Raw genomic sequence first — 14,610 nt, forward strand, 5'->3', positions numbered from 1 at the left:
TGAGACAGGGTCTCCCTGTAGCCCCAGCTGGCCTGGAACTCACTATGTAGACCAGGCTGGCCTTGAACTGACAGAGATCCACCTGCCTCTGCCTCCCGAGTCCTGGGATTAAAGGTGTGCGCCACCACGCCTGGCATAAATAATAAATATTTTTTAAAAAGAAATGTCTGTGATTCCACATCTTTAGCCGCACATACTAATGTCTGTTTTCATTGATTTTGCTTGACTAGTCTCATAAGCTTCTCGTAGCATATCTTGATTTTAGTTTTCAGTTCCCTATTGATGGGTAGTGTAGAGCATCGTTTCATGTACTTGATTAGGATTTTTTAATTGTTGCGTTTATTGTGCCGTTCCCTGTGCTCTGGAAACAGTTCTCTATCTGATGTGTGATGTGCAGATAATCTGCCTGTAGCGCAGCTGCCTTTTCCTTCTCTTAACAACGTATGACAAACACCTTTCATTTTACAATTACGCTACGATTTTGATTAAAATAGCAATGATTCTATTGATCAGTTTGTGAATTCACATTTAGTATCGAGTCTTCTAATCCTTGAATGTAGGATTTTATTTTCATTAGTGCCGTCTGGTGTTGCATACAGGTTCTGTTAGATTTGTACATGAGAATTTCATAAGGAAGGGGTCTATTGTAGATGATACTGTTAATTTTTTTTAATTCTGTCTTCCAGCTTACTGTACATAGAGATGCTTTGGTTTTACTTATAAGCCTTGTATCTATGACTACTAAACTCCCTGACTTATTCCGGCAACTTTTCTGTGGGTCCTTTAGGATTTTTTTGTACGTATGCAGTCATGTCACCTCACTCTAGTCAGGAAAGCAAGAAGGGGCTGGGATGGCTTTAGTTTATACTTTTCAAACAGTGTGCTTTCCATTTCTGTTTTTGCCTTATTGCACTAGCAAGACGCAGAGGCTAGTGTTGGTAAGCAGAGGGCTACATCTTTGTCTGTTCCACTCTGGGGGAGAAGGCATTCAGCCTTTCCCAGTTGAATAGGATGTTCACCCTAGAGTTTGTTCCAAGATGTCCGTTTACCAAATTAAGGAGCTTCTATTTTCATTTGGAGGGATGCTGCCTTTTCTCACCTACTGTGTGTGTCTATTGTGATCCCATGATGTTTCTTCTTTTAGTCTATGGTAAATTAGGTTCTTGGTGCCTAACCAACCATGTATTCTTATGATAAGCCTCACTTGATGATGGCGTATTGATATTTATAAGATTCAGTTTCTAATAATCAGGCTATTTTTGTGTCTGTATTTTTGTGTCTGAGGGTTATTGGTCTCTGACTTTCTTGTAATGTCTTTGTCTAGTTTGGGTATCTGGATAGTGTTTATCTCAGATGAATTGGGAAATAATCCTTCCTGCTCTACATTCTGGAGTAGATTATATAGAACTGGTATTAGTCTATGAATGTTTCATAGGATCTACCATGAAAATCATCTGGACTTTTGAAATGTCTTTTTTTAATGGGAAAGCTTTAATTATGAATTTAATTTCCTTAATAAAAAGCTGGAGCTGTCCAGGCCATCTCTTCAGTGAGTTTTCTTTGGTTCTTTGGATCTTTGAAGTAATTTATGTAATGTAAGTTATTGAATATGAGTTAGAAGTATTCATAGTGTTCTTTTGCACTTTTACAATATATAGTCTGTGAAAATATCTACTCCCAGGGCTGGAGAGCTGACTCAGTGCTGAGAGTACTGGCTACTCTTGCAGAGGACCCCAGGTTTGGTCCCCAGCACCCACATGATGGCTAAGAACCATCTATAATGCCAGTTCCAGGGAATCAGATGCACCTCTTCTGTCCTCTGTGGGCGTTGCACTTATACACATAAAATAATAAATAAAATATTTTTTTAAAAAAAGAAATACCACTCCTTCATTTCTAAATTTTGTCATTGGCACTGCCTCCCCCAAGCCTTTGATTCTTACATATTGAATGATGACAGAAAAGATCAAACATCTTTTCTTTAACTAGACCATTATGTTTCTATAAGAGCAGAAAACTTTATATGCCCAATAAAAAACACTACAATTCATAACTTACAGTGCTCTCAATCTGAGTCAGGGCTTTCAGGCAGCCTTCATTGGTGTAATACATGGCATGCATGGTGTGATGTGTGCATGCTGTGTGTTTAGAACCATGGCTGCAGTGAAATTGCTATGTAATATCAGTGAGCATTGCTAGAAAACACAATGGATTTGTTATGTGTTTGATTTTTCATTAATTTTTGGTCATCCCACATTCAGAAACCTTTTGTTGACAAATTTTTCATGACTTTCACATTCAGTTAATGGGATCAGTTACAACCCAGTTTCGAGGTGATGACTTGAGCTCAATCCCTGGGACCCACAAGGTGAAAGGAGAACCAACTCCTGCAAGTTGTCCTCTGACCTCTGCATGCTCTAATGAATATTATATGCATTTATTAAAAAATATTACAGTGAGCCGGGCATGGTGGTACACGCCTTTAATTCCAGCACTCCAGAGGCAGAGGCAGGCGGATCTCTGTGAACAAGCATGGGCACCATTGAATCAATGCTCAAAGCAATAAACAAGCGAAGACAGGAGTGTAATATTCAAGATATTTAATGGTATATACTTCACTATAAAAATTTAGACAATTGCCGGGCGTGGTAGTGCACACCTTTAATCCCAGCACTCCGGAGGCAGAGGCAGATGGATCTCTGTGAGTTCAAGGCCAACTAAGGCTACAGAGAGACCCTGTCTCAAAAAGACCAAAAAACAAAACAAAAAAATGTTACAGTGCAATTTAGATCAGTATTAACTGGGTTGCAGGAAAATACAGGAACTTTCCTCTAACATAGCTCTATTCCTTTTTCTCATTTTATGGTTTTATTTATATGTATTTATCCCTGTATGCTACAAATGTGACAATACAGGGTTATAATTACTGTCTCCTTCAGTCTTTTAAAGAAGTTTGGGAAATAAATGAGGAAAAAGCCTGTCTGTCTGTAGAGTCTTTTCCATTAACCCACATGTCTGTTGCTTTTCGTCTCTCCCTGTGGATTCCAGTCAATATCTTTAGTAATGTCTTTGTCACCTGAAGGACTTTTCATATTTGACTCGATACAGGCATGCTGTTAAGGAGTTCTCACATTCATTATTTGTCCAATTATGTGTTTCTTCTGCCTTTGTTTCTGGATAGGTTAATTGTTACAGAATTCTTAGCTGGGTTTTTCTTGCAGCACCATAAGAATCTTCCCATTGCCTTCTGGCCTGCATTGTTCAGATGACAAATCCGTTTTCATCAAATTTGTGGGGGTGGGTTTTGTTGTTGCCTTTTCCTCAATTATCATTTCCACTGCTCTCTCCTCCCTCCAGGACCCCGAGGACATATTTGGTGTGCGTGGTTCTCTCTGAGACTCACTCTGTTCTTCACTTCTCTTCATCCATCTTTTGATGCGGATCATGTCCTGGCTCTACTGTAGAGCCCTGAATTGAACTTCTCCTTTCAGTTGTACTTTCAACTCCAGAGCCTCCATTGTCTTCTTTTTCTGTAACATCTGACTCCTTGATGACCTCAGTCTGTTGATTCCTGCTCTGTAATTTTTCAAGTATGCTTTCCTTAGTTCTTTGAGCATATTTATAGAAATTGCATTGGTTCTGTCCACCAAATTCAACATCTAGCAACTTAGGAACTGTTTGTATTGACTGCTTCTCCCCAGTGCAGAGCCCATCTTGCACTTCTTGGCAGAGCTCTAATTTTTTTAACGAAAGCTGGACATTGCTGAGAATATTCATTATTTGTGTTTGCCTAGGAAACTTAGGCTAAATCTCTCTTGCAGCTGAGTTATTTTTACATTTGTTTGTATTTAAGACTCATTGGAGACTTCTCATCCTGTAGACTGGTGATAAGCCTGGAATTGATTGCACAGAGGCTGTGCCCACCCACCACAGACCAGTGAAGCTTTTTGCCTCTATTGATGTAGCTATAAAATACAGGAGTGTGTTCAAAGCTCAGGGCACTTCCAGCTCGCCCTGGCCTTTATTTCTCCTGGGCATTTGTTAATGTTATTTGTTGTTGTTGGGGTTTTGGTGTATTTGTTCGTCGAGATAGGGTGTCACTATGTTGTTCAGACGTGCCACAAACTCCTGGGTCAAGTGATCTCCTGCCTTAGCCTACGGTGCAGCTAGAGCTATGGACACATACCACTGTGCCTAGCTTTCAACACTGGCCCTTTTCGGTCTCCGTGGCATCTGTGTGCAGCCTCAGAGTTGGCCAGGAGCCTGTGGCTGGTTTGGATACTGTCTGGGCTCCACAGTGGATGCACAGCATCAGCCTAGCAGGTGCCTGGCTCCAGTAGGGTCCTTTGCTCTCCTCTTCATCTCCTCTGACGACGTCATTGCACCAGTGCTACCACTGAGTAGCCATCTCCACTACTCAGAATCAGGTGAGCCTCTTCCCACAGCAGAGATGCTGCATCTGCTGATCTCCACAGCTTGCTTCGCCTGGCACGGTCTCTGAGGAGTGAGGAGGCCCGCAGGAGCAGAGAGTGATGGAGTTGCTCCAGAATGCCACAGAGTCCTGCTGTTCTTGCTAGAAGTTGAGCAGTTTTTCCAGCACAAGCACTCCTCAGATGGCTGTTGCCTTTGGTTGATTTCCAGCTGAAGCTGTTTTGTCAGCATTGTACAGCTCTCTGTTACTCTTGGGAGTAGGACTAGCTGATGCCCTCACAGGGCATACCCTCATTTGATGTTGGATGTGTCATGTTTTGTGGGGCTTTCAATTTTTTTTTTTTAAACAGGGTCTGTCTAGTCACAGCCCACCTGGAAGTCACAGTGTGAATCAGGGTGGCCTCAATCTTGCAGAGATCCACCATGCCCTGCAGAGCTTTCTACTTTTAAAACAGAAGCAATCACTCAGGGCTGGTTTAGCATGGCTGTCAGTTCTAGGGTAGCTAATTGCCTTTGCTATTTTAAATTTAACTTAAAAAAACAAAAACAAAATGGCAAACAAAGTTACAATCTTTGGGGAGCACTCTGTTTTGTTTAGGGTTTTGTTTATTTTTGAGACAGGGTCTTACTGTGTAAGCCAGGCTGCCCTCAAACTCACAAACCTGCCTCAGCCTCCTGAGTATTGGGATTACAGGTGTGTACCACCACACTTGGCTGCAGAGTTACTTAAGTACTGGATTCAAATGCTAAATACTTGTGTTTGAGTATTATTATAAATAGACTTTTTTAAAATTTTACTTATTTGTTTTATGTGTATGAGTGTTTTGCCTACAAATATCTCAGCATACCTATGCATGGAATGCCTCTAGAGGCCTAAGAGGGCATCACATTCCCTAGAACTGGAGTTATGGACAGTTGTGAACTGCCATGTAGGTGCTAAGAACTGAATTCAGGTTCTCTGCAAGAGCAATCAGTGCTCCTAACCACTGAGATGTCTCTCCAGCTCATAGACATGTTTTATAACTATAGAATTCTCATTTACTTTATAAAAATGACTCACTAAATCTCTCAGTCCTTTCTTACCTGTAATGCTTCATGCCCCCATTCAGAAACTGCCCTAATGTTTCTTTTTAAGCTAGGGATAGTTTTCCATTTTGAGATAATATTTCTTTACAATTTTTATTCTTTCCAAAATTTAAATGTGTTAAATTGGAATTTCATTCTTAACAACTGAAGAGTCCAGGGTAAGGAGAGGATCTAGGGAATAAGAGTGTGAAGACCTTAGTTCAGATCCCCAGGCCTGCCAGATATGGAACCCAGCACTGTAGGGGACGGAGATAGGAGGATTGCTGGGTGGGGCCGGGGGTGGCATCCTCACTGCCATCCCAGCCCCGGGTGATAGAGCAGAGCCTGCAGCATGGCCTCTGTACATGCATGCATAGGCGCATGCACCTGTTTGCACCCACACACTTGTGCGTATGCACCACATACATAAGTTGCACACGTACATACACAAAATAAAAATAAATTTTAAAAGAGTCTAGTATCCTTCAAGGGAGCATTCCATTCTGCATTTCTTTACAATAATGAAGGATCTATGTGATTCACCTCTTACAAAATAGCTTTCTACCAAGTAGCCGTAGTCACAGGGAGGTACAGAATAACAATCCCCTGTAGAGGGAGTTGTATGTCACTTCTGGTGTGTCTCTTCCAGGTCGCTTTGAAGAAGAATTTATCAAAATGCGCATGGAGAGGCTTCAGGCCTGGATGACAAGGATGTGCCGGCACCCCGTGGTCTCAGAAAGTGAGGTTTTCCAGCAGTTCCTGAATTTCCGAGATGAGAAGGTAGCGTACTGTGGGCTCAGCGACAAAGCGTGTTGCCACGTTCACACTGAATTTATGTCTGAAAGGAGCTGAAACGGTGTTGGTTATTTGTTGCTTCTTCCAAAAATGAGGGGACAGAAACCTAAATTATACAGTGTGGAAGGACAGCCAGCCAACCAGCCGTGTACAGTGGGGCAAGGATGAAGAATATGCTTAGGTGTGAGGTTTTTTTCCAAGATACTCTTTAAAACAAGATAGAGGAGCTAGGGAGATAGCTCAGCAGGTAAAAGTACATGGTGAACAGACAGGAAGACCTGAGTTCAAATCCCAGTGCCCACATAAAAAACCAAGCATGGCTGCGTGTACCTGTAACCCAGCATTATGAGGGACAGAGACAAAAGGATTACTGGAGCTTGTTGACTACCATCCTAGCTCCAGGTTCGGTGAGAGATTCTCTCAAATAAGATATAGAGCAGGGCACTCGAGGTCCTTCTATAGAAGAGCCTCCACATGTGGGCACTGGCATATGCACCCACACACATACATGTGAAAGTACCAGAGAGAGAGGAGAGAGAACTCAAACAGGATAAACCTCAGATGATAAAAGGTGCTGTGGGCACAGAGAGGAGAATGGGCCACAATAATCCTCTCAGTGCCTTTGCATCATGGAGGAAAGTGGAATCAGAGATCATCCCGGAGCCAAGTCCTTTTCCACAGTTGTAGTTCTAAGTCCAGAGTAAATGCTAGTCTCACTCTGCCTGCTCCTGAGGACAGTCACTCTTCAGTGTCCATCGGGTCTTCATTGACAGAGCAGGCTGCTTGGCACTTCACTATTTCTTCTTCAGGAATAGTTTCTCTTGATAAGCGTTCACTGTGTTCCTCGTTGTATCCTTTTATTCTCCAGAATGTTTCTCTGTAGTTTTACCTCTCTTGTAACAAATGTCACATATTGTATAGAACACTAAGGAGTAAAAACATGGGTTAGTTCAGAGGCAGCAGCAGATGTTAAATATATTATGACTCTGGAAAAAAATGTTATGAAGTTATTTTTGCCTTTAATCAAATTATAGCATACCTCATACCCTGTTGGAACTTTCAGGCAGAGATTTACTTGCTAAGCCTTTTGTAGTATTTTTGGCTTGTTAAAGTGATGCATTTGCAAGTAGTGTTAAACGTTAGGGCTCGGTCTGTGTGGTTGCCTGCACTTAACATAGTATAACCACTGGAACCATGCTAGTCCTAAGATTTTCTTTCAAGAGAGCAGGTGTAGAATGGAGAACAGCTACAAGACTGGCGGCTACCAGAGGCTCTGAGTAGCTTCTCCCAACTGCAGGTGGTTTGCAGGTGATTTGAAAGGCAGTATTATGACCTTTCTAGAAGGTGTGTCTTCCTGCCCTAGAGTGTTAGTGTTTTTTAATTAGGAGATGGATATCCAGGCTTAGCTGTACTGAAATGAAGAACTTCTTTATCAGAAGAACCGCTAAAAAGAAAGACCAAGCTGCTCAGCAGAAGATAACTGCAACATAAATGGCCACCAAACGGTACACTTTAGAATGTTTGAAAAGCCAGCAGCTTAGGAGATTTGATAATGTGCTTCACAGAGAACTATCAGCAAATATCTAAAAAATTCTTCATCTCATTAACAATTAAGGAAATCCAATTAAAACTACAATGAGATGCCTCTCAATGCTCACCAGTGTTAACACAAAAAGCACAAGCCTCATCTCAAACGGGAGAAGAGATAGTTTATTCTGGAGCCAAAGATGAGTGACCATGGCTGGGAGCACAGATTCGGGTTGCCCCAAATGCTGTGTTCCAACATGGTAACAGTTTCATGAAGTTTTTGTAGTAACACAACAAAGAAAGCCATTAATCAAGACACTTCAGATACATTGCTGGAGACCTCAGAGAGGCGAGTTGTGGCAGAGCTGGGAGAACTCTGCTGTGCACCTTAGCTGCTATCTGACGGGCTTCTTCTTAGGCCTTAGGTTGGTGGAAGCTGGTGGTCTGCTACTTTAATACATTCCAAAAGGTTTTTGTCTGTTAGTCCCAGGATATTAGGTCAGAAATAGAGGTGGGCAAAGAATGGTTATTTAGGGGCTAAAGATGGCCCAAGTTAAATGGTAATTAGACTCTGGACCTGCAGCATTCCAAACTCTCCACAATCACTGAAGTTCTAATCAGTTTATCAGCCTTGCATGAGGTTCAGCTGAAGATGCAGCTTTTTTTCTGGGAAGTTTTGTTCATACCGGAATGGCTAAAATGAGGAAAACTGGCCATGTCCAGTGCCTCCTTGGTGAGATGAGAAGCCACTGCAGGGAAAATTGGTAAAAACCAATTTGGAATCTTCTTATTAGCATCATCTGCTAAAATCAAAACTTCTAGACCCAGCACGTCCACTCCTGGTTATATGCCAAAGGGACATGTGGCATGTACAGGCCAGGAGACTGTAACCTGTCACAGCCTTACTCATAACTTGACACCGGTAACTACCATCAGTAGAATAGGGAAGTAAATTAAGAACCATCATACCGTAGAGTATTAAACCACGGGGGAGTGAGTGAAGGACAGCTGGACACAGCACTGGAACATGGGCCATAACTGCAGGTTAAATAGAAGAACCAGCACAAAGAAATGTGTAGCATGGAGCTCCTTGCCAGTTCAAAAAGTAAAAACTGTAATTTGGAGGTACCTGGTTGGTAAAACTCTTAATAAAAGCAGGAATGAAAGGCATAAAAGCAGCAGACTGAGCATGTAGCATGTGGTAGAATGCTTGCCTAGCACAAAGCCCTGGGTTCTGGCATGAGAAAGAAGAAAGGACAGAGGGAGGAAGACGTCATGGACGATAATGGCACCTTTGTTGAGGAAGGGAGGAGTGGGAGGGGGAGGAAGATAGTTATTGGACCTCAGGGACGTCTACAGTGCCCATGCTCTGTGTGTGTGTGTGTGTGTGTGTGTGTGTGTGTGTGTGTGTGTGTGTGTGTGTGTGTGTATCTGTACATGCACTTGCCTGTGGAAGCAGAGAGGCAGAGATCAGCCTCTGGTGTGTTGGTGTGTCCATCCGGAACCATCTGCCTTGATTTTTGAAACAGGGTCTCACTAAGACCTGGGGCTTGCAGATTAGGCTAGGCTGGCTGGGCTCCAAAGGATCTGCCTGTCTCCACCTCCCCAACTCTGGGATTACAAGGACACACCACAGCTTTTTTTAAAACATGGGTTCTAGCTGGGTGTGGTGGTGCACGCCTTTAATCCCAGCACTTGGGAGGCAGAGGCAGGCGGATCTCTGTGAGTTCAAGGCCAGCCTGGTCTACATAGTGAGTTCCAGGCCAGCTGGGGCTACAGGGAGACCCTGTCTCAAAAAGACCAAAAAAGAGAGAAAAGTTACATTTGTCTGAAATCAAGGTGTGTTTATATTCCCTGTGTTTATGTTGGTAGCTGTTACAAAAGAAATATGGCCAAGTGTATTCACTTGCAAAAGATGTGGTCTCCTAAGGACCATCCTTGTGCCATGATGTGGGTTGTGAGCCAGGGCCATGCTGACTTCTGCCCATGTTCAGAAAGGGTGGAAGCTGCTTCCTGAGAAGAAGAGGCAGTTTACCCATGAGCTGCTCCTGCTTCTGCTGGGGATTTGGGAGAGCTCAGCTCTGCTGACAGCCTTTGCACTGCTATGCTGTTCTCATTTACAGGAATGGAAAACTGGAAAGAGGAAGGCGGAGAAAGACGAGCTGGTGGGAGTCATGATATTCTCCACCATGGAACCGGAGGCTCCAGACTTGGACTTGATAGAAGTGTAAGAGCCGCTGCCAGACTTTCCTTCTCCCTGGTCCGCATCCGTCTCTTTGGCTCACAGTCTTGACCAGAATTGCAGCAGCTGGAATTCACATTGTCAGACAGGAGTTTATGGAATGGGTGGGGTTTGTAGTCAGCTGGCAAGAGAAAGCATCATGCATCCCTGGAAGTCCCATCTAACCACATCATGTCAAGATCTGCTTCTTCAAAGTGTGTCATGGTTGAAATGTTAGCTATCTTCAATAAACTCTGATGAAACAAAGTGGCGCAGAGCCATCAACATCCATGGAGTGCCCAACAATGGAGAAATTGTTTTTCTTTTCTTTCTTTTTGGGTGGTGTTGCTTGGGATCAAACTCATGGGCCTCAGGCATGCTAGGCACATGCTCCACCACTGAGGTACACCAGCCCCTACATTCTGTTTCATAACCTGCTTCTTTAATTCACTCCTTGATCTTTGCAGGTTCACAGATCCACATTTTATATCCTTAAAGGGATCATATATCTTCACTGTTGGTAGGTGAAGGGTAGCTTGATTTTCACTCACTTCATTAAAGTACTGGTAGGACTTAATGAACTGTTATAGCAACCCTGGAATTCTTCTCAGTAAGATACTCAGCTAGCCTGTTCATTTGGCTAGCAGGCTATATGCAGGAGACAAGTGCCTCGGGTAATGTTTGCTCTGTTTCTTTGACACTGTGTGACTGAGACCATCTTTGCCCCCAGAGAACAGAAGTGCGAGGCTGTGGCAGACAAGTGCCTCGGGTAATGTTTGCTCTGTTTCTTTGACACTGTTTGTGTGACTGAGACCATCTTTGCCCCCAGAGAACAGAAGTGCGAGGCTGTGGGGAAGTTCACCAAGGCCATGGATGACGGTGTGAAGGAGCTGCTGACCGTGGGCCAGGAGCACTGGAAACGTTGCACAGGACGTGAGTACCCCGCCTCCAGGCTCAGCTCTGTGGTTCAGCCTTCCTGGAGACCCTTCCCCAACACAGAAGAGACTGCGGTGAGCCAGTAGCCACTCTTAGCCCTTTGCCTCACTTACTTCTTCACCCTAGTTAAAACCAGAAAATTGACCCTAACAAAGCCAGTTCAAGAAACCTCACTAAAAACACCATGCTAGGCCGGACGTGGTGGCACACACCTTCAGTCCCAGCACTTGAGAGGCAGAGGCAGGCAGATCTCTTGGAGATTGAGGCCAGCCTTATCTGCATAGTGAGTTCTAGGCCCGCCGGGGAAGACCCTGTCTCAAACAAACAAACAGAAATTACCATGCTGACTTGAACTTAAGGTCTAGTCATTTGAAGTTTTATAATCTATGAAAATTAACCTTTTTTGCATGTTTAGAGAGTACGTACTTTTTTTTTTAATTTTTGAGGTAGGATCTCACTGTGTGGCCCAAACAGGATTTGAACTCTTCGTTCTCCTGGCTCAGCCTTTCCAGTGATCACTTACAGGTATCTGACACCATGTGTGGCTCATGATTTTACTTTTAATCTTTGTGCCTGTTTTAGTCATAGGCAGTATACTTGTAGAAAATGCAACACATGCATCAGACAGATCAGTGAACTGCAGCAGGGACCTGGAACATTAGCTGTGGCTCTGCTCACCCTCCCTGGCTCAGAGAACCGTTTTCTCTCTCCCTGTCCTTTATGTGTGGACTGTTGTGTTGCTGAGCAACTTTTTCCCTATACCCTCAGAATTGTGCAGCTGTGTTGGCCCAGGGAAGAGTAAGCAAAACATCCAGGGACACTGTCCTCTAAGTGTAATGAAGGGCTGGGTTTGTGAGGCCCTGGGTTCAATTCCTGCACATGAGAAAAATAATAAAATATAAATGAAAGAATTAAACTTCAAAAATAATGTTATTTTGGCTGCAAATTCATAGAAGGCCATCACAACAAATCAATTAATTTTATGTTTTTAAATTTTATTTACTTTTATGTGTATGACTGTTTCGCCTGCATGTATGTAAGTGTACCACATGTGTGCAGTGTCCATGCAGGCCAGAAAAAGGCATCAGATCCCCTGAAACTGGAGTTACAAAGTTGTTAGCCGCTACAGGGGTACTGGGAGTTGAACCCAGATCCCCTGGAAGAGCAGCCAATGCTCTTAACTGCTGAGCCATCTTTCCAGCCCCTCATGTGTTCTTTAAAAACAGGGTTTTGGGTTGGTTTTTTTGTTGTTTTTTTTTGGGGTTCTTTTGGTCTTTTTGAGACAGGGTCTCCCTGTAGTCACAGCTGACCTGGAATTCACTAGGTAGACCAGGCCAGGCTGGCCTTGAACTCACAGATATCCACCTTCCTCTGCCTCCCAAGTGCTGGGATTAAAGGCACATGTCACCACGCCCGGCTTTAAAAACAGGTTTTTTTTTAGTCAAATGTAAATCTTACAATCATATTTGTATGGACATAACAAAAATCTGGAGCCCCTTCTTTTATGGAATTGAAATCCTTATGTGATGGCTGGAAGGTCTGTGCCTTGTGTAAAACAGAAGGCCAAATTTATAAAGAGGATACCTGCTCAAGCTGGTTTGGGGGCTTAGAGGAGAGAAAGTAGGTATTTTGTTCAATATTTTTCTTAGTCATGTCTCCTTTCTTCTTTATAAAAAGATTTTTACAAACTTCTAATCTGTACTGTGAAAACTCCATGTGGTAAACCATGAGTGTCTTTAACCCCAAGGAGTAGTGTAACATGTTATTAAAGTTAACTATAGCTAAAATCAAGTAGTCGTTTCTTTCGAAAGGCCACAGGTGGCTTTCGAGGGGAGTCTGTGCACATGTACTCTGAAGGTTCTCCAGAGTGACCCTAGAATCCTAGCTAGGAACCTTAGGGGTCACTTACCCAGTCATCACCTCCTAGGCTAGGAACACTCACCTCCCTCCTCTGGGTCCTGGGAGCCTTTGTTGCCACACTGTGCCTCATTTGCCTAACCCTCCACATGGAGATGGTATCTCCCTGGTAGATAGGATTATTATGATGGCCACATGCATGTGAAAGGGCTTTAGAAACTAGGACTCTCCGCCATGGGCTTTCTTTCAATGTGTTCAAACTCAGTAAATGATGGGGCTTTCATAATAGCATCCATCAATTAAAAATAATAAACAACTTACTAAAGTAGTCATTAATTGAAAAATAATTTCATGAATATTTTATTAAAGAATGTAAGTTATTTTGAACCACTTTAAATGTCTTTTTTTTTTTTGGACTTTTTGACACAGGGTCTCGCTGTAGCCCCAGCTGTCCTGGAACTCACTATGTAGACCAGGCTGGCCTCGAACTCACCGAGATCTGCCTGACTCTGCCTCCCAAGTGCTGAGACTATAAGCATGCGCCACCACGCCCAGCTAAATGTCTTTTATTATGACATAATCACTGTTAGCAAACAGTCAAATGCATTTTGGTCTGCTCTGAGGACTAATTAGTTAATTCTTTTTTCTCTTTCAGCATTACCCAAGGAATATCAGAAGATAGGGAAGGCCTTGCAGAGCCTAGCAGCAGTGTTTAGTTCTAGCGGTTATCAAGGTATAGCTTTATTTGCTTAAACTTTTTTCTTTTTGATTAACATGTAACTGTCCATATTTATGAATTACAATATATATTTTAATACATGTACATATTCGTGATCAATTGGTGGTAATCAGTATTTCCTCACCTTATCATTTCTTTATATGCGGAATCTTAAAACTCTCGTAGTTCTTCATACATATGTAATAGGTTGTTGTGAACTAGCCACTTTACTGTGCTTTGCAACACTAGACTGCACTCCTAACTGGGGTGGGGGATGACCTTTCAGACACTGTACCTCCCAGTGCTCCACCCTTTAATCCCATCAGGAATACTGGGAACTGCCTGTTTTCTGTACTGTCATTGGCTGTCACTACACTATTAGACATCTTTATTGCATGTGACATTTTTGCAAGTACTAATAGTACTCAATATGTTTTATGTTGAATATCATTTAATTGACTAAAACTATCATTTTTAAAGAACCATTCAAAGCCAGGTATGGTGGTGCACGCTTTTAATCCCAGCACTCAAAGAGGCAGAAGCAGGTAGATCTCTGTGAGATGGAGACCAACCTGGTCTACATAGTGGATTCCAGGCCAGTTAGGGGCTATGGAAGACCCTGTCTCACAAAGGAAAGTGGCAGGGGGGGGCCTTCAAGTTCTTTTTGACGAGCTTCTATTTCAAAAGACAATACAGGTCAGTGGTGCTGAGTACTGTCTTACAGTAGTGCTACATGTGTGGTCTTGCAGTCATGTCAATGAGGCAGATTCCCAAGGCTGTCTTAATTGCATCATATAAAACAGCCTGCATCTACAGAAATATAGGTGGTAAAACTGGAACAATATAAGAATTATTAACATGGCCCCTGGCCAAGCCATGAAAATTCCATATTCTTACAGATTACCATATGGAAATATACTTGATCAAAAAAATCACAAAAAATATACCAAGCAAATGGCACTAAGAAAAAAGCAAGCGTAGCAATTCTAATATCTGACAAAATAGACTTTAAACTGAAACTAACCAGAAAAGACAAAGAGGGCTATTTCATTTTGATCAA

The 14,610-nt window shown here is 42.7% G+C and overlaps 1 protein-coding gene across 1 annotated transcript in view; it reads left to right on the forward strand.

Moving 5' to 3' along the window:
* Positions 1-14,610, forward strand: part of Snx9 (sorting nexin 9) — a 77,142-nt gene that overhangs the window by 45,575 nt on the left and 16,957 nt on the right. The window contains exons 9-12 of the mRNA XM_008839443.3: positions 6,146-6,276; positions 9,942-10,045; positions 10,869-10,972; positions 13,488-13,565. Coding sequence (XP_008837665.1) covers positions 6,146-6,276; positions 9,942-10,045; positions 10,869-10,972; positions 13,488-13,565 — 417 coding nt within the window. The remainder of the gene's footprint in view (positions 1-6,145; positions 6,277-9,941; positions 10,046-10,868; positions 10,973-13,487; positions 13,566-14,610) is intronic.

Source organism: Nannospalax galili, unplaced genomic scaffold (genome assembly GCF_000622305.1).
Source record: "Nannospalax galili isolate Female #2095 unplaced genomic scaffold, S.galili_v1.0 scaffold211, whole genome shotgun sequence".
In the NCBI taxonomy this organism is placed as follows: Eukaryota; Metazoa; Chordata; class Mammalia; order Rodentia; family Spalacidae; genus Nannospalax; species Nannospalax galili.